We start from the raw sequence: 19,609 nt of genomic DNA on the forward strand, positions 1-19,609 counted from the left end.
TGCCGTCTCCATGTAAATTTGGCAATTTAAATTATATCAAGTAAAACCTTGAACTTAGGGGTGTGTGGCCCCTTATATCTGCTTATAAGTACAAGATAGTGTCACAAGCCATTTATCACATATTATGATCCATTTATCAGAGTCTAAAATCTGGAGTGGTTATAAGCGTGACTGACTGCTTTGAAAATCTGGAGTCACAGTAAAACATATTTCTTTAGTGGGTACATTATCTGTGGTGACCTTCTCAGACTGAGAAATCTACCTATGTATGGTGTGGAATGATGAGTTTTAAGTGAATACATTATACAGTAGTTTATAATGGTCGTGGTTCATTTTGGTCACCTCAAACTGAACGTCGTGTCATTTTGTTCGTAATACTGTTCAGCTAAGCTCCCATCAGATACATTCTATGCTGCTAGAGATGCTATAGAAATCTTTTGGCTAGGTGACATATGTTGGAGTGTGTGTCAGGGTCGAGGTGGGTGGTAGGGAACCTGTGTTCATAAAAACTGTTGTTCGAAGTGAAAGATGTATTCAATGAGTCTGTACCACTATTGTCAGGGTATGTAGGGCGGTCAGTAGAGCACATTTTATAGGCGGTGAAACTAATACAGAGCAACTTAAGGCTTTGTTCTGTTGGTCTGGCAAACCACTGGCTTGCCTGACTCAAAGGTCTTCTCCTCTATGTACTCTTCCTCCAAAAAATGTTGACTGCAAACCCTGGAGTCAGCGCCCATTGGAGGGGGCTCTGTCTGTTTAGTGCCACTAGCCAGCACAGCAGGACTGTTCTCCATTACATTGGCAGTTTATGAAAATAGACTGTTTCGTCCATTTTAACCCGATAAAACTCATTAGTAAATCCAGGAGCGACACATTAGTGGCCTTCTTTTTGTATTCTACTATCCTGTGGCTCTCTATCATTGAGGTTATAGTATTGCAAGCTGGTGTCACCCACGTAACAAACGATATAATGTCTGTCATATTTGTAACATAATTATTGATTAGAGTGGAATTGTCTTTTAGTAAATGATGTTAACTTTATTGACTGCTTCATATCCACTTTAAAAAGTACAGTGCTTCGGAAAAAGATGCTTAGTTACTTTCCACCACTGGTAATAACACAAAGACTCACTCCAAAAAAAGCCCTAAAGCACACAGAGCACAGTCCAATTGTGGCTTTGTTCCCATGAAATCAATGAGCTATATATAAAGACTGAAGTAAAATCTTTAGTGAGGGCAACAGAGGCAAAAAGTTTCTTCTCCTCACTCCTCAGTGCCGTTGCAACACTCCACCATCGGCTTGGCAGCACACCTCCATCTGCTGTTTTGACAACGGATTACTATTCCATCAGAACGAGTTACTCCATCTGTTCTGCCTGCCTCTCTTTGCCACGTAGCCGTCACTGCTTCACTGTATCCATAATTTCCCTTTGATTTCGGAGCTCCTTTCCCTGTTTCATCATACCAGACACAACAAAACCACAATCAAACATTTCCTGATGAATCAAGCCACGCTTGACCCGGTGTCATCTCTCGCTATCTCGCTGTATTTCAACTTCATATCATGAAGTTTTTCATATGCACGCTCACTTGCACAGATGCACCGCCCCCACACAAACTGTCTGAGGCTTGTAATAATGTTTTTTTTTGTTTGGTGTTTGGTGTTTACTCTCTGTTTGATAGTGCATATGTTGTATACGAGGGGTGTGCTTTTCTACAAACTGATTATGATCCTGCAAGTGCTTTTTTCTTCTCGATATCAAGCACACTTCTAGAATTAACCTGCCGTAGACAGCTCCCTCTATGATCATTTAGTCATGATCTATTGTATTATTACTGTTTCACTTGGAGCCATCTATCACCTGACTAATGACATTAATCCTTCCGTCTGTAGCAGGCTGCCAGCTCAGTGCCACGGAGAGCGTCGGATGAATCCCATATGTGTTCCAGTTGAGACTCAGTAATGCCGCTGAGACATCAGTTCCCTGCTCTAGCAGCTGCCCCCTCCAGTAGAAATACAAACACGCAAATTAAATGTTTGCTTGGACCTAGGGTTTGTATTGTGCCGTCTTAGGGTAATGCAATTGCGGTGCGGAGTGAATACACAGCGCAATACCGTGTGGATGATTTTTTATGAGGTTAGAGCCAAACCATGAAAGCCCCTGTCCCTCGTTAAACTCGACGCTCGCAGTGTGAATATACACTTGTGGTTCTTTTTTTTTTTTCTCTCTAAAATGCAACTTTGGTTATTCGCTGCTCTGGTGTTTAGGGTTCAAAAGAAATGCGAGGAGGGGGAATTTCAATTTGTCAGTGTTCCACTTGTATTTCTTCAGGCTGGTCAGAGTGGAGCAGACCAGCAGGAAATACACCTTCTGAATGTGTGTGTTTGTGTGTTGTGTGTGTGTGTGTGTGTGTGTGTGTGTGTGTGTGTGTGTGTGTGTGTGTGTGTGTGTGTGTGTGTGTGTGTGTGTGTGTGCGCTCGCGTGCCAGAGACCGCTGTTGAGAGGAGTGCTGGAAAGTCACAACAGGCGCCTGACAGAAGCATTTTTAGAACATGAGAGCAAAACAAAAATATGTCAGTCATGGACTTATTTGTGGAATAGCTGAATCCAAATCATTTAAAATGTCAAGAATATGATACGACTGTAAACAAAGGCAGAAAAAGAAAGTAAACGGGGGACTCGGACAGTTTTTTTATGCACTATTCAGCCTGTGAAATAACCATGGTGATGTCATAAGGGTTTGATGTGATCTCACCAGTGGACTGAAAGCTTTTAGAATTTTATAAAATAAAAGTCTGCTTTACAAACCGGAGTTGACAGTAACTTCTCTCGCAAGTCTCTGAACTTTATCGCATTCCAACACTACAACGCTGCAGTACCCTTTAATAACATAAGGGATATAGAGGCTCCTAACGTTGGTAACAAATATGTTTATGATTAATGACAAATAGCAGCTACGGAAATACTCCATTCAGTCATAGGTCAGAAATTCACATGAGGAAATAGCATATTGCAAAAACGACTTGTGATTACAGTGTGCGGCACTGTACTCGTCTCTGATGCAATTATTGGATGAGTTAATCACTGCACAGACCGTTAGAGAGTCACTGCCTTTTCTCTCAAGTTTGTTGAGTCGTGAAGGGGAGGTATGGTAATAATCTGCCGTGTTTGATCTGCTCGCAAATCCCCGCGATTCCATAGCAAATGACATAAAGGTTTTATGTTTATCTTCTTTTATTTTAGAGCCATGGATTTCTCTGTAGCATCCTTCAAACACTAATGAGGATCTGTCAACACGCCAGTAGAAGTATTAGAGCTTTGAATTCAGCTAAAGGGTACAGGAGTCTCTCGTGAATAAGTGACATTAGCACATTCCACCTGTTATTGTCTGGGCTTTATTCAAAAAGGAAACTGATTTGACGCGAGATATGCTAACGCCAAGTCTACCGGACAGCTCAGAGGGAATAAAAGAAGACGACTCCTATTATTCTACGTGAGCAGCTTTGTTTCTCTACTTTTTCTCTTGTGTCAGGCTGTTTACATAACTCACTCACTTGGCAGCAGTAACATTGGCCTTATTCTCAGAAGCCAACTTGGGACTACATCAATGAGTAATTGTCTCCACAGACCCCCTCACAGTCAAGAGATAAGCCTGGAAAGGTCAGTTAGAGTTCTAAATCTAAAAATATCTCCATTTACTCGAGGAGGGGGTCTGACCTGACCTGAATGCTATTGGGGTTTTGTCATAAAAGAGAATCAAGAATTACAACAAAATACTTTACCTTAGCTTATTTGTACTCACACAGATACAACGTCTTACTAAAGAGTTTCACTCCTGCCTCAATTTTAAGTCCTCTGGGCTGCGGTTAACCACAGCTAAGCACCAACTTATAGCTGATTAAATTCAGAGTGACCCAGTCTGAAAACTATTAGCCGGTTACGAGCTGAAAATGAGCATATTAAAGCTTCCTGCTGCTGGCTCGACTGTCGAGATGAAGTGTCAGGGGCTGCGAGGGGAAATCAGGTCAAATTAAGCAACCAATAATATCTGTGTAAACCTCTTTTAACTAACTAGATGAAGAACATATTCTTTATTTGCAACAACAGCCGTGGGGAGGTAGTTGCAGTATGTAGATGACACACTCAGGAGGGGAATGAAAATGGGTCTAGCAGAGGTGGTAATCATGTCTGGGTCCTTTGCTTTGGGTGCCGAGGTGTCCTAGAATTCATGCAAATTAAAGCCACATTAGTCATATTCACATAGCACATACCGTCATCTTAATTGCACGCAATGACCTCGACTACCTTGTTACCGTCTAGTTGCCAAATCTCTGTCTTTGCCACCTCAGCCTTCTTGAACGCTCCCACTGCTTGATGCATATCCCCACCTTCGTGACTGAGATGTATTTAATCAGTGAGATCAATAGCTGTTACCGCCATTGATCTTGTGAGTCTATTTCACGGGCGAAGCAGGTGCACCTCATACTTTGTATACGCTGTAATTTTTTGTCGAAACTGTAAGCTGCTAAAGGCTGTTTTTAAATTAACATTAGAAAAGACCGTTTTGGAATAATGTATCAGCAGTGACTGATGAGCTGTTTTTACTCCTAGCAATCCATCAGTATAATTCCGTGCCCAGAACCTTGGCTGAAGGCAGACAGCACCTCTCTTTTAACTATACTCCTACCTAAACTTCACAGGGATTTGAACTTCTTGAACCTGGCTACCTTGTTCATCCTAATAGTTACTCTAAAATAGCAGCATTAGAATTTTTGAGGCTTCACGCTGAGTTATAACGCTGGAGCAAAATAATGGAGTTCAAGTTAAAATGATGGTCCTCGTAACCTTTTTTTGGTTTCTTGTGACCCATGTGTGAAAATAAGATTCAGAGGTAGATGAGAGACCGTAGAAGAAGGAATGATTCTGTAAAAGCAAATCATAAATATTACCCAATTAGCCAGAATCATAATATTTAGATTGCATATAGTACACCCAATTAAAAAGATGGAAAATAAATCAGAAAACCTTAATATAGTAAACATAATCTACTGTTATGTCCTAGTACTGTATTCACTTGCTGAATTCATGTATGCATGTAGATGTGAATTGTTCGCCCATTGTTATAACTCCTATCTGACATTGGCTCATGCGGTGACAACCTTTTCAAAGGTTTGCCGTTGTCAGATTTGATACGGCCACCACTGTTCACCAATCATCACCCTTCCGCAACCATGCCTCCCCCTGTAGGGAGATCACTTTGGCCCTCAGGACAGAGCCATTGACCTTTGCTGGGTACAATCTTAGAGCACTGTGTGACGATGGTGTGCAGAGTTCCACAGTGTGACAAAGTCCAGTGAAGGTGACACTATGACGAAGACCGGTATAGACTGGTATTCCAATATCTCTGAAATAAAAGTCAAAACTCAAAATAAAAGCCGGCCTCAAAACATAGCTGGAGCTGTGCTCTGCTCTAACGAAATGGGACAGTTCCAAATAAAACTGGAGGAAAAACAAATTACCTGCACCTTTACTGTTATGGTTCAGGCGATGAATTAAGTATAACCTACATTTCCTAATCATTATTTCTGTTCTCACTGACTAAGTCATTCTGATCCATTGCAGTTTCGATGCTCGGTCAACGTTAAGCAGCTGTTGAGCTGCTGAAACTCAACACTTCCTGCAAATGTTGACAATGAAAGAACCAGAAAAAAGGTTTCTCTCACAACTTCATCTACTTCCAATTGCATTGACACGGGGAAAAAAGGCTTGAAATGTTAAAGCTCTAATAACACTTGTAGTATACAGAACAACTTTATAATTATTACTTACACCAATGCTGATTGGAAACTCCCCATACCTCCCTGGCTGTCTAGGATAATGATTGTCTTGAAGTCACATGACTATATACCCAACCCATCTTGATAGATAGCCTGTTGGCTAATAAATGTCTGGATGCTTGTTGTTGTTTTATGATGACCCTGATGATTGTCATGAGCTGAAACGCGTTGGTCTAACAATAAAGTTGTTCTGTAGACTACAAAAGTTGATGAAATGTCTGAGAACTGACCAGCAAAATGTTGTTAATGCCACCATTTACACTTTGAACGATGAATTGTTCAGACAACATCTGAAGGCTCTCACTGTGGATCTTAGCCAAATGTAAATGTAATCAATACAGTGTGACCACATTCTTACAAGAAAATCCACCCAAGAAGGTAAGAGGTCACATAACTCCACCTCTTCCTGCTTGGTTAAGGAAGCCTGGCAAAAGAGAGTCGTAGCATTAGTTTTAGTTTTCCCTTAAATAAAAATGAATGTTGCATATCTAAAGCATTACCTCCCTTGACCTGGAACTTGCCATGTTTCTTGACAGAGTCAGCCAGCCCTGCCTAGCTAATCTGCATATTGACTTCCAGGCACGACGTGGGTAGAATCAAGATAACGAAGAGTTCCTATTGATACCAGGTGTAAATGCAACAGCAGATGTTACGATCCAGATAATGTTCCCAAATACAGATCACGTGCTAATACCAGGTATGCACGGGTCAAAATAAGTTTCTGATCAGCATAAGCTACTTTTTGAGAAGACTCTACTGTATAATTATGGAAACTGTTACGTTAAGGTTTCACAAATAAATCTCTGCAAAGTAATTGGTACACCAGTATCGGAAAATTTCGACATGGTGACTGGCGGCGGCTAGTTTTGTTTGTGGCAAAATAATTAAAGATAGGATATCTATATTTGTACTGGTGTCCTGCATTTAAAAAAATATATATTTTTGATAGTTCTGTCTGTTTCCTCAAAGGTCAGTAGTGTCAAGACAGGCTTCTTTCTATAATATAGTAATATATACATAAATAATATGTGAATATACTGAAGAAACAAAGGACTGTAATAATACCCTTTCTCAAATAAAGATGTTTTTCCCTTTATTTGATGGAAATAAAGGCTCAAACCACTGTTTTACAATTTATGTTATTCATCAAGATTCATATTCAGACAGTGAATAAATACTCTACTATCAAGATAATTAGCTAAATAGATGAAAAGCATGGGCCCTTGTGAATATGTTCTGTATATAATACAAATGTAGAGAGGTAATTAAATGCTAATTGTGGGACAGAAAGATAAAGAAAGATGACATTAAGCACAATCTCACCTTCTGGTCATGACTATAGGCTAAGGCCCAGTCCTCTTCCGTTGGGTGGAATAAAAGGCTCAGGATGTAGAAAGTGAGGCGGTACTTCTGGTAACTGGCTCCCTCATCAGAGCTGATGAGCACACTGCTCTCAAACTCCGGATCAGTCAACACCATAATCTGAGAGCAAGGAGACAAGAGAGAAGTAGAAGAACGAAGGAGAGACATATGCGCAGGGAGTATAGGTGTGAGTTTTTTGGAAGAGGGGAGAAGAAAAGGGGTTTGAAGGGCGAGTAAAGATGTAGAGAGATGGGGAAAGGAGATGAGAGAAGGTAGAAGAGAGACGTTAGAGGCGGGAGGGGGGGCAGCGTCAGCAGAAAAAAAAGGCCTGGCTTTTTTGGCACACGTCAGGCTTACGCTTGGCAAACAACTCCACTAGATTTTTCCTACTTCATTTCATGAGTGTGACTCTGGCGCTTCTGTTGCGATGGCTCTGCGGCTCCTCCTGTGCACTCCGAGGTGAACGCTGAGAGTTTTCATCATCTCTCTACAAAATACGATCAAGGTTGTTCACAGCAATAAAACGTGAGCTGCTGTGTCAACCGAGACACACCAAAAAAAGAACACTTGACGCAGGCTGGTTGTAATATATTACGGCGAGGTTATGGAGCATGTAGTCGAGTCACAATTAACTTCTACAAACAAGGTATTAAGCAGCCGTGCATTAATCTACATATACAGTATGTCACTGTCTTTATCAGCTAGTCCCTTAGCATGTCATTTCTTTGCATTTCTCCTTCCAATAAAATTCTAATTTCAAATTTAACATTGCAACTGTGGTAGAGGCCCTAATTTCATGCTTGGGATATTTCTGCCAGAGCTATCACAGTTACTAAAGAATTCAATAAGAGCAGGAATTCCTCAATGCATATTTCTTTCAGCTAATGACATTCAGAGTCTTTGTGGAAGCAGATAAAATGGTCACAGGAATTCCTTTTTGAATAAAAAAAAGAGGTGTTTGAATAGGTGTGTAATATATTTTAAGAAAATTGTATTCTTTTGAATCGGACAATGGACATATTTTCATATTGGCATGTAAAATCTAATGTTTGTTTCTGTATTAAAGCTGATTTAATTGTTTTGTGGACAGTTGGGAGGGTGGAAATATGGCCTATTGATGCAAAAGGCCCTGCTGTACTAAGCATAGTCATCTGAGCTCAGCTGGTCAACATTGAACTTTTAAGTGTAGACCAGTACAGATCGTGTTGGGTAAAACATGAAACATCACCACCTGAGCTAAATTAGCAGCAGGACCAAACTCAAACTGTACTGTAGTGCAGCCAGGACAGGTTCATGTTGTCAAACTTCTTCCACAGTAGTAAAGTTATTCAGTTTTTGAAATGTTGTACCATACTTTATCTTTGTGTGTGTGTTGCTGTTGTACATAGTCATGATTAAAAGTCTTAAAATGTCTGGAATTGTAGGAGTTAAGGCATTACATTTGATGTTATTTATCATTATTATCATTATTTTCTGATTATTTTACATAACCCACCAATCAACTTATTAATTAAAGTAAAAAACAATCAGCAGTGGAACTATAATTAAGACTAATTATAAGTCATAGTCCTTTATAAATGACTTCAAAATGGGCTCCATTTCAACCCATTACAACAGTAAAATCATCATGGTCAAGTAAAAGTCAAAGTAATTTGTTTTATCACATTAACATTTGTACTGGTGTTATCATGAATGTCATGATATGGTGCAACCCAGTTTGGAGAACCTGACACATGTAAATCCGATGTTCAGTCTTCTGCTGTCTAAAAGCAGCATTACTTGACTTGAGTCTTTCATCTAGTTTAATCTGCACACATCCATACCTCTGTGTGGATTGTGCTGCAAGACTGTGGGCATAGTGACTTCGCTTGAGGCCCAATTGGCTGTGTTTTCTCTCGTCAATTCTATTTGAATTGGAAAAACAGCAGCGCATTTGTCACTGACACAAATGCTAGTCCTCTTTCCACAGATTTAACCACAAACCCTCCCTGGTGGTGATTTAGATAAATAGTTTTTCATTAAGAGCCAATAAACAGCCAGCACATTCTGAACCTGGATTTCTCATTGGCCCGGGCTGGCCCATCTTGCCATTCATTACCTGTCACTGTGTAATGCCAAGGCCTCCTGATATCTGCCAGTATTGTAGAGGCTTGTCAGATGTAATTTACAGTTTTTAAGCAGTAATCATATTCTAGAATATTAGAGTAAGTAGTAGTTAAATAGAAATGTAGAAATGCCTTGAAAAGGCGTTTGCACATGAATTTTATAATCTAATTAAACTACCAATGCTCTTTATTTAAGCCTTGAACTGATTGAGTGTTGTGTACCCCTCTCTACACTCTCCAATAATACTATAACTTTCAATTGCAGTTCTTTATGCTCATTGTTTCTCAAGCCTTGATTCTCAAGCCTTGATTCAGGAAGTGCTTCTTTAATACTGGGAACAGGGCCTAGAAAGTATCATCACATTCACATTACTCATTTACTGCCATGTAAGTGTGAAAACAGCCACATTACTTCCCCCGACCTTACACGACTATCGTAAAACCAGCCAGTTTCTGTCTGTCCCCCTTGCAATTAGAAAGAACCCCGCAAACAATTCAAAGCCAATATAAAGGCGGGGTACACGGAGCGGCAGCCAATTTCTGCTCCAGCCTTACTAAAACAATCACCCACAAACAATAATTACTCACTTCCAAAATCACAGAGACCAATAGCATCAGCATAGGGGCGATTAAGATTTCGCTCACGGCGTCCACTCGTTTTTCGAGGAAGCGGGGGGTGGGGGGGGCCGAGCGGGGAGGGTAACAATGGTAAATCGATAGGGGTTGGAGGGATAACCTTTTGTGTTTTATCAGCCTGATGTTGAGCTGTGCATAAGCTGGAGCACAGAGATAGAAGCCGGTAGTTGTCAGATCATGAAGTAAGTGGAGGTATGGATCAGAGATGGGGGGGGGGGAGAGAGAGAGAGACACCCTGCAGCAAATGAATCACGTCACACCAGATCAATTGAGCTTAGCGTGTCTTTGACGGAAGGTTTTAACAGAGTTATCGCTGCAATATGCTCATTAACCATGGATCAAGACTTAATCACCCGCATTTAGCTATCATGTTTTCACTGTCTCGCTTCCTCAATGGCATTTTAAGCGTGCATGTCTTTATTTTTAAATTAACCTAATCTACCGAGCGTTCAATCAAGCTGTTCGAACACTGAGCGAGCACAGAGCTCGGGAAGAAAGACATCAAAATTTAGCTGAGAAAGATTCATGGGAGGTGTCATTTTCAGAGGCTTTGCGCTAAATGTCATTACTATCATTCAGATCTATAATGTGACATTGTAAAAGGTCACAGCTGCAGCTTATTCCTTGGACAATGTAAAAGAAAAAAAAAATTCTACATATGCTCCTCCGAATTGCTGCAGTGGACATATAATGATTCCTTTATTGTGTTTGAAAGGAATATTTCAAAGAGCAGCAGACGATTATATCTTACAGTGAGTGATTGGGCATCTCTTTTTATCTGGCAGAACACACACGGATGCTAAATAAGGCCACTCAGATGCAAGAAGGCTACAAAGGAATGTAGCCAGCATACAGGAAAACTTTCATCCATCTAGCGGATGGCAAATCGAAATAATTAGATTAGAGATAAGGTGCACAGGGAGAACTGGTCCACAGGCTGAGCCAGAGGTCAACCATTAAAGCAAAATATTCTCGTGAGATAGCTAGGTCTTGGATGTCATGACTCACTTACACAGTAACATGCACGCAGTAAAACATTGTTTTTTCTTCAGTTTGTTTCATCAAGGATCTAATATCTTGTTTTCATTCTACATACGTTTGGTGAAACTGATCTCAGGACAGTGCTGGTCCTAGGTGTTTATACATTGTATACGGGTCAACGATGTGATGCAACCCAGTGTCAATTGGTGTAACCAATATTTTACCATAAAAATCGGATTATATACAGGAAAATACTAAAATGTGGAATAAATATAATCCACTTTTGCAACTGAACAACATTTAACTTATTTTACCCATTTAAAAAAAAAACTAATGTAGAAAAAATTGGTGTTTTTAGGATATGTCCTGCTCAATATTGACAAAGTGCTTTAAAATGTAAATGTCAAAATACAAATCTTGTGGTTACACCATTTGACATTTTCAGGAGCATTCAGTCTTACTTTTGGGGTTTTTTTGGTTTGGATTTATTTTTCTTTGCAAATCTCATTTCAAATTATATAAAACCAACAAAAATACAAATTGTACATTTTAACAAACCTGATGCTGCTTTTAAGACGATATTTAACATTTTATCATTTTTGAATATCTCATCTTGCTAAAACGTATTTGTCACTGACCTGTATATTGTGTGAATTGAGTGTGAATTATTTTTTTAATTTATTTAAGTTTATCTAACCTTATAACTGAAGTAAAAATGAAAAAGTATGTCACATCAGTGACAGACAATCTAAGGGACTATATTCCTGCTTTGCCCTTGATGTGGAATTACATTTTTCACCACATAAAAACAGACAGGGGGAGTGAGTCATGAAGAGTAATCAGCGGCGGCTATGATCTGTTCCTCTCCCTGTCGTGGTTTAGCTCAACAGATCCTATTAACTACTGCATCATGCAAACGTGTTCATGGTCAGTACCTTGGCTCAGCCTTGCAAAAGTGAGGCTGATCAACCTGAGCACCTCCCGGCATGTCATGCTTTATTTTTTTGTCAGTCTTTATATTTGACCAGTCAGGTCAACCTGAAGCCAGCATAACTTTTTTTTTTTATTGTTGTTGTTATGCAACAGCTGTAGTATTGCAGAAAAATTCTCAACTCTATTACAAGGTGGCCATGACTTGTTCTTTGCCACGCCATTATGCTGATGTCCTATGGTTTCAAATTTTCATGGGTCCTTGAATCTGTGCAAAGTGCCATCAATTTATCTTGTTTTATTCTGGAAAAAACAAGTCTACATTCAAAACAAAGGAAAAAATGATTTCATTTCTACCTCTCCTGCATATAATACAACCAAAAAAACAACCATTTGTTAGATTTTCTGTTGCTGTGTCATGGCCTTTTTATACATATTTTACAGCAACTATAGTCTGTGGCCATGAGTAGCAGTTAAAGGGCACAACGTGACTTGTGTAGTGGAACCACAAGCAGAAAATATCAAACATGTCTTCTGTCGAGGTAGAGCGTGTTTCACCACTGAGATAAAACCACTGAAACATGTATCTGGTAAATGTGACCATGTATGTAAATGTAGCAGTGGCACAAGTCGAGAATAGTCATAAAGTCAATGACCAAACTTTAATGCTAATTTAAAGTTTGCGAACATTAGCTAACATTAGCCACCATTAGCTATTGGTCATATCAGACAAAGTAAGACTGAATGTAATAATCTGATCAAAGAAGCATTTTATAGCTTATGTAATCAATTTTTAATTTTTAAATGTAAGACTATGTTATGTCTTATTTATGTTTATTAATTTCAAATGATGAGAAAAACACAATACAAAAAATACATGCAGAATTTTTTGAGATTAAGAAAAGAGAACAATAATTAACTAAAAAGAAATGTTGCAGGAGGAGCCAATAAAACCAATAAGGGCTTGTTGAGTGGCCCTCCATGGGTAAGACATACAACATAAAAACTTAAGAGGAAATAAATACACACAAATACATACAATGACTTAACAAAAATATTAAAAAACTAAGGTGTAACAAAAAAGGTGACAATTTACAGATGCATAGAATATGATAGTGAGAGCAGTTATGATGTTGCATTACTTAATTGATTCAGAAAGAAGAGTTAATTTCTTACATGCTTTTAGTTTGGTGGAATTTCTAATACACATGTCACATAACACATCTTTAAGTTACGAATCATCCATTATATGCTACATTGTTTTTAAAATGAATTTCATGTAAATTGCTAATTGATTGCAAATGTAATGAGTGATAGCTCAGACATGCTTATAAAATCCATTGAAAATACTCAGAAAGACGTATTAGACTTAGCAAGGACTTATTATTGCAACTAATTATCATGTCGAACTCCCTGTAAAGCTGTAATAGTAATATCTCCAACACTTGTTCTACCAGAGGAACAGATCGGTTTAACACTATGCAAATGTCATTTCCTCCATATGCATACAGTCTGTTATAATTAGCAGTGGGACGCTAACATGAGTTTGGTCAAATTAGCAATTTTTTAATTAAAAAAAAAAAAATATATATATGTAGCTTATGGTCTTATTTTTAACTACAGTACTGAAAACATATTGATACAGAAACAGCCAAGAGGCGGTCTGGTGTACAGATGGAGATTACTGTAACTGGGCTGCTTACAGCACTCTGACCTCTTGGCTACGATTCCACTTGTCTATCAAAATTGCGCTCGAAGCACCAGACGGGTGGAGTTCACCACACACACAAGGGCAAATCACATTTACTGCCTGATACTGCGAGTTGTGAATCACAGTAAAGGATAGTGTAAGGGGTTAAGAGTGTTTCCTATACGTGGATATAAAGTGTGTGATGCATAAATGAGTGTAATCCTTTAGAAGATCAGTTACCTGCGCAGTTAAAATCAGCCAGATTAAAGGCTGAATGTGATTTTTAATAACGGGGAGGTGAAGATGCTTCTGTCACTATTTATTTTTCTCCATTAAATGAAGAGAAAACTGAGACAGATGGTAGAAATGAAGTGTAAACCATATACTGATCAGTTAACTAAATTCTTAGTAAGTCAAATATAATTGACACAACTCAGAAGGCAGCAGAAAGAAGTTGGCAGACGGTTGGCAGCTGGCAGTGCTTTTTTTGTGCCTGACTTCCTTATGTGGGTGGTTTGCAGAAACATTTTCTATGTAGGAAAGAATACATATACCTGAATCCTGTGTGTAATATTGCTCACGACTTGTATTTTGCAGAGAGGCAATGCCGCAGGCTAACACAATATCCACAGAAAACTGCATACCGGAGGTACCCAAATCCATTTCAAATAACGGCTGAGTCTCAAATAATAGGTGTGTAAAAATAGAGAATTACTTCTTCTCTAATAGCTACCAATAGCTGGTACTTCCACAAGGCTTATTCCATCAGTACAACGGTTCATTCTCACTACTACAGTCCTCACTCACGAATTGATTCCAACCTTGTTAACTTTGCTGTTTTTACAATAAGCATGAAGTTGCTGAGAAGAAAACTCAACATTTCCAGTAAATGTTTCAAATTAAAAGCCTGGAACAAGCAAGAACAAGAAAGATTTCCCCCCCATCTGCTTTTAATATGAAATATCTGTGCTGGAAATAGAGTTACATTGACTTGTATTTAACACCAATTTAAGAAAAACTGCTAATTGGAAGTGACTGGAATAATTCAACAGATTGGTGAGTATGACTTCACTCTATTGTTGTACTGATAAAACTAAGTGTGGTAAAAATGTACAGTGTTATACAAGTAGGGCCCGACCGATATATTGGTCAACCGATATTGGCCTATCACAGATATATCAGTATCAGTGTTTATACTGTCCGATATGTGTCAATTTTTTTTTTTTTTTTAAAGATATACAGGCAGCATTTTATGTATATTGGATCCTTTTTCAATTAATTAATGAACACAAGTTTTAATACATATACACATTAAACTCCCAGTGAAGTTTACTGTTTCAGAGTGCTGATGTCATTTTCATAAAACATTTGGTTTATTCTTAAATTGTAAAATATCACAGCCTCCATTACATCCATGGTAACCACATTTGGAGAAAAAAAAGTGTGTTTATGTATATATTCTGTATATAAAAGATTATCGGCCAATATATCGATATCGGAATTTTTTTATTACTTAATATCGGTATCAGCATTGGCCCCCGAAGACCCAGCATCAGTCGGGCCCTTACATACAGTAACTGAATTCATCAACACAATGGGTAAACATCAAACTTTGACTTAGCATTGATGGCAAAAAGTATCAACAGCGAATTGAGACAGGAGCAAATCAGAAAACTGATGTTAATGAACACTTGCAGCATCTTACCTTTCTCTTATTAGTTGGGCAGACGTAGAGATAACTCAAAACGGTTTTAGATCCGACTTTGTCATTCATTCTCTCGTATGTGGAGCCATAGTCGGTAGATCTGAATGGAGGAGAAAAAAAAGGGAGATTACAGTCAGAAGCAGCCAAAGGCTATTGTAGATAAACCAGACAAAAGATGACTGAAGGTTTGCTGAAAAGCTAATGGGTAAACAAACAGACTGAGGATTACCAGGACATTGCACGATTCATGTCAAATGATATTTATTTCGAGGTGATGAAAAAGAATGCAATATCACACCCTACAGTAAAACAGAGTGCGGATAGAGGCAGGTATGGTATTGTACATATACAGTCACTCTGGGCAGGATGGAAACATCTGGCAATAGAAAAAGAGAAGGTTAACCAATCATCTATGGCTGCCAACAAAAATGAACCATTCGAGTATGTCTAGGGACCAGGCGCGGTAAATAATTAATTCTCTCCCAATGACTACTATGAAATAAAATATGACGAGTGCAAAAACATGTGGATGTTCCTGAGCCCATGGGCTTTAATAATTTAACAGTGGGAATGAGCCTGTTAGCCAGCCTAGTCCCCTAGAAACTCTACAGGAATCCATCATCACTAGTAACTACCAAATCTGCCTTCAAGTAGAATATTACAGCATTTACAGGGCTGTACTCGCTTTTCCGTTTTGCTTTTTTCTCCCCAATGGAAGCCGCATTGATGTGCCCAGTAATTTCAAATATGTCTCTCTATGGGGACAGGAGCACCCACCACCCAACTATGGCATAACTCCCATTTAGATTTGCGGTCTACTTCACGGTGTTATGAGGAAAGTGAAGATGATACCTATTTTAGTGTTCTTTCTCTCTTTCAGTCAGCTCAGTCGTGCTGCCTGCGCTCCTTCACTGGAAACTGGCTTTCAGTGAAATTGCAGAGAGATTTCTCTTATTCAAATTCATTCCTGAATGCCTCTCAGAGACACAGTAGTTGCTATGATTACAAAGCACAATAATGAGTCAGACAGACAGCATCATTTCCACTGTATATTAAAGTGGAGCTGTGGGGAGAAGTGCTTCAATGAGAAAGATCCTGATTTGGAACAAGGGCAGTGAACTACACTGTAGGACCTGCTTTAGATGACACTTCATAAATAACAAATAAACATATGTTGTTTTTGGTATAACTTGAGTTAGCACTACTGCCAAGCACCTAGCCCTTCATCTAGTCACCGTAATACATATCCTTAGATGTCTTAAAAGGAAACGCCGATAGCTCGGACAAAGATGGAGATGTCAGCTCTCAAACGCAGACCGAGATTAAATGTGACACCTAGCATGAGAAAGCTCAATCAATATGAAATAGGAAATGAACCGGGTTGTACAGAAGGAGGTGGCAGAATGTCAAAAGAAATGTTTCCACCCACGTCGAACTCTTTGAAACAGTTCATAAACGGGAAAATGGAAGTGGAAAATGGTCGAGGTTGGCACTGTCAAGGCTACAGAATGACCCAGTGGTTACACCGTATCCAAAAAGGCAATAGATTATAACAGCTGCATTCAGCAGACACTGGTCTTTCTGTGTGCAGGTCCTTCTAGCTGTAAGCATAAATGTGCCCAAAATGTGAAAAATACTGTGTTTGTGTGGACTGTCACGGGTGAGTTTGACGTTAAAAATCAAGCTCAAACCCCATCTCATTTATAGTCTGTTTTCACTGGAGGACTTTTAGGTGCGTATAGGTACCCTGTAGTGATTTGACCACTGTAAGCGCTGTGGAGCAACATTTCTATGTGAAGGCTCTTACTTTGTTTGTATCCTGTACATTCATGAGAAGAAACCTGAGCAAGTGCAGGTTTTCCAAATGTTCTAAAACATCTGCTTTGCAACTATTTAACAGGGAGGGAAATTCATTCTAGAAGGGATGCACACAACACATTTTGGTGTTTGTTTACAAGAAAACTCCACAGGGTACAGGGTTTATAGTACGTTATTTTCCCACATGGGACCACTGTTCAGCCTCTGGACAATAATCCCAAGCAAATTTCTAAATGTGTAGTCTTTACAATAGTCCTGTGTGAAGCTGGTAATTTTACTCTTTATTGCAGTGGGATGAGAGGGATGTTAAGTTGTTGAGCTGTACATTTAACTACTGAGACCTATTATTTGTTCACTGTATGGTGAATAACATATTTTCTTACATGCATTAAATTCACACTTTGCATAACAGGTCAGTCAAAGCCAATTAGTGGCTATAATGCTTTACAAATGCAATCCTACAGTTACATTTAGACAAATTGAAAGTCTTTGTTAGAGGCTGAGCGTGTTTCCGGCAAACTTTGGCCTGCCCTTGGCCCTCTAATCACATTAAGTCTTCAGGAACTGACAAGTTCAATTTGACCTGAGCTGTATTTTTAAGCATTCCCGATGTTGCAGAGAGGATTATCCGCGCTTATATTTCATAGTACATCAATTACTGCAGTGCCTTGTTTCCTTAAAAAAGGCATAATACTTCCAATCTTTTAACCCGAAGTAAGAACTGGGACCTTGTTTGTTCTTATTTTCTCTTCATTGGTTGTCTGTGCATTTAAGAACTGATTTTAAGATTGTGTTAATTACTATTAAGGATTCATTCATTAAGGATACTGGTTTTAATTAAACCAAGATAATACAAATCCTCTTCCCACTTCCACCTGTGGTTCTGTTGATAAACCCCAGGGTGTGTGTAGTATACAGACCACCACAATTCTTCACTACAACAAGAATAGGTTGGATGTAGTATCTATTCAGGCTGAGAGCCTGTCCAGTGACCATCAGACAGGAACGTATCTGGAGGCACTGCTGCCTCCATAACAGATGTAGGCCTGGTAAAACCATTGAGTGACACCTCAAAGAATACAGTGTTAGTGCCTTAGTAAATTATTGTCAACCTAGGTCGGTGGTCTCCAACCCTGCTTCTGGAGAGCTACTGCCCTGCATGTTTTAGATATCTCCCCACTCTAACACACCTGATTCTAATAATGATCTCATTATCAAGCTGTTTGACAAGCTTCAGCTGCTTGATGAAGAGTTAATAATTAGAATCAGATGTGTTAGAGTGGGGAGATATCTAAAACATGCAGGGCAGTAGCTCTCCAGAAGCAGAGTTGGAGACCACTGACATAGGTCCAGAAATAAAGAGCAGAGCCCTTTAAAAAGCTAGGGTTGGGCAATAAGAAAATAGTGCTGAATCTGTGGCAATTTGAGAGTTTTTAGCTGACTGAATTGACTTTATATTTATTAATTTACTTCAAATGTTGTTCGTGCACATTCATGGTTGCTATGTCATCGGCAATATAGAGCTTATACACTGATATACTGTGCCCATAAAATATCCCACACAACATTAAAGCATTTATCAGCAACTCTACTGTGCCTTTATAACAAACATTTTTCTGTTTAAAGACTTTGCAATATGCAGGGCTATTTTCTGTTTGGCTGTGGGACAAATTGACTATCGTCAATCGTGGGCTGATGGGAGAACGTTTGCTCTGTCCTGTAATCAGCATCCCCGCTGTTTCACTAGTCTCAGAGAACTCTTAAGTTTGAGGGATGAGAGGAGCGCATTCTGCCTTTTATTCAAAGAACGAAGGTTGTATTGCATCTGCACAGGAACAAACCTCTTCTCATAATCAACATATGATTACAATGTTTACCCAGGCCCGTGCTTTTCATTCAGAGCTCCTGTACTTCATTGACGTATGTTTCAGTCGTTTCCTCCCCATCAGCTCGGTCCATTGAGACTCTTGTTTACTTCTTGTTCTGTCTGGTCGCCGTGCGTGCAGAAATAAAAAGGCAAAGTTTCTCAAAGACGATTTCTCGAAGAAATACTGCTGCTGCTTTGAGTGTTCTACATACCAATTCAGTGTGAGGCACAACAGCAGTATGCTCTCTGCAAAAAGCAACCTGTTTCCATTTCTGTTTAGACAAGCAGTTTGTGAGCTTGCCTGTAGAATTAAAGTCTGTCTCTGCCTTGTGGTGAAAGATAACGGCTGGAGTTTTTTTGTGACTATCAGTAAAAGAGATTAAGGCAGATTTGACTCAGGATGTTAAATCAGACTCTTTTGAGTCGATGATCCTCAGTAAGTCTGTGACCATGAAACAGACTTACCACACTGGTAATACTATGTTGTAGGGGGTACAGTGTTTAAAGAGCATAATCGATTACAGTACATGCAAAAGCTACTTCTATCACACTCTTTTATATTCTCAGTTTTTTCAGTGATAATAGTGTTTTACCAAAAGCAACTTATATTCCTGCTTTAGCAAAGCAGGTCAAAAATGTGACTTCCTCTTGAAATGAAACTAAATCAAAAGTATCA

General features: G+C 39.1%; 1 protein-coding gene across 1 annotated transcript in view; it reads right to left on the reverse strand.

Moving 5' to 3' along the window:
- sorcs3a (sortilin related VPS10 domain containing receptor 3a) overlaps positions 1-19,609 on the reverse strand; it is a 214,908-nt gene that overhangs the window by 81,015 nt on the left and 114,284 nt on the right. Inside the window, exons 4-5 of the mRNA XM_062436064.1 lie at positions 15,249-15,348; positions 7,163-7,321 (exon numbers count right to left, since the gene is read on the reverse strand). Of these exons, the coding sequence (XP_062292048.1) occupies positions 7,163-7,321; positions 15,249-15,348 (259 nt within the window). The remainder of the gene's footprint in view (positions 1-7,162; positions 7,322-15,248; positions 15,349-19,609) is intronic.

The sequence above is a fragment of the Scomber scombrus genome, chromosome 2 (genome assembly GCF_963691925.1).
Source record: "Scomber scombrus chromosome 2, fScoSco1.1, whole genome shotgun sequence".
Lineage (NCBI taxonomy): Eukaryota > Metazoa > Chordata > Actinopteri > Scombriformes > Scombridae > Scomber > Scomber scombrus.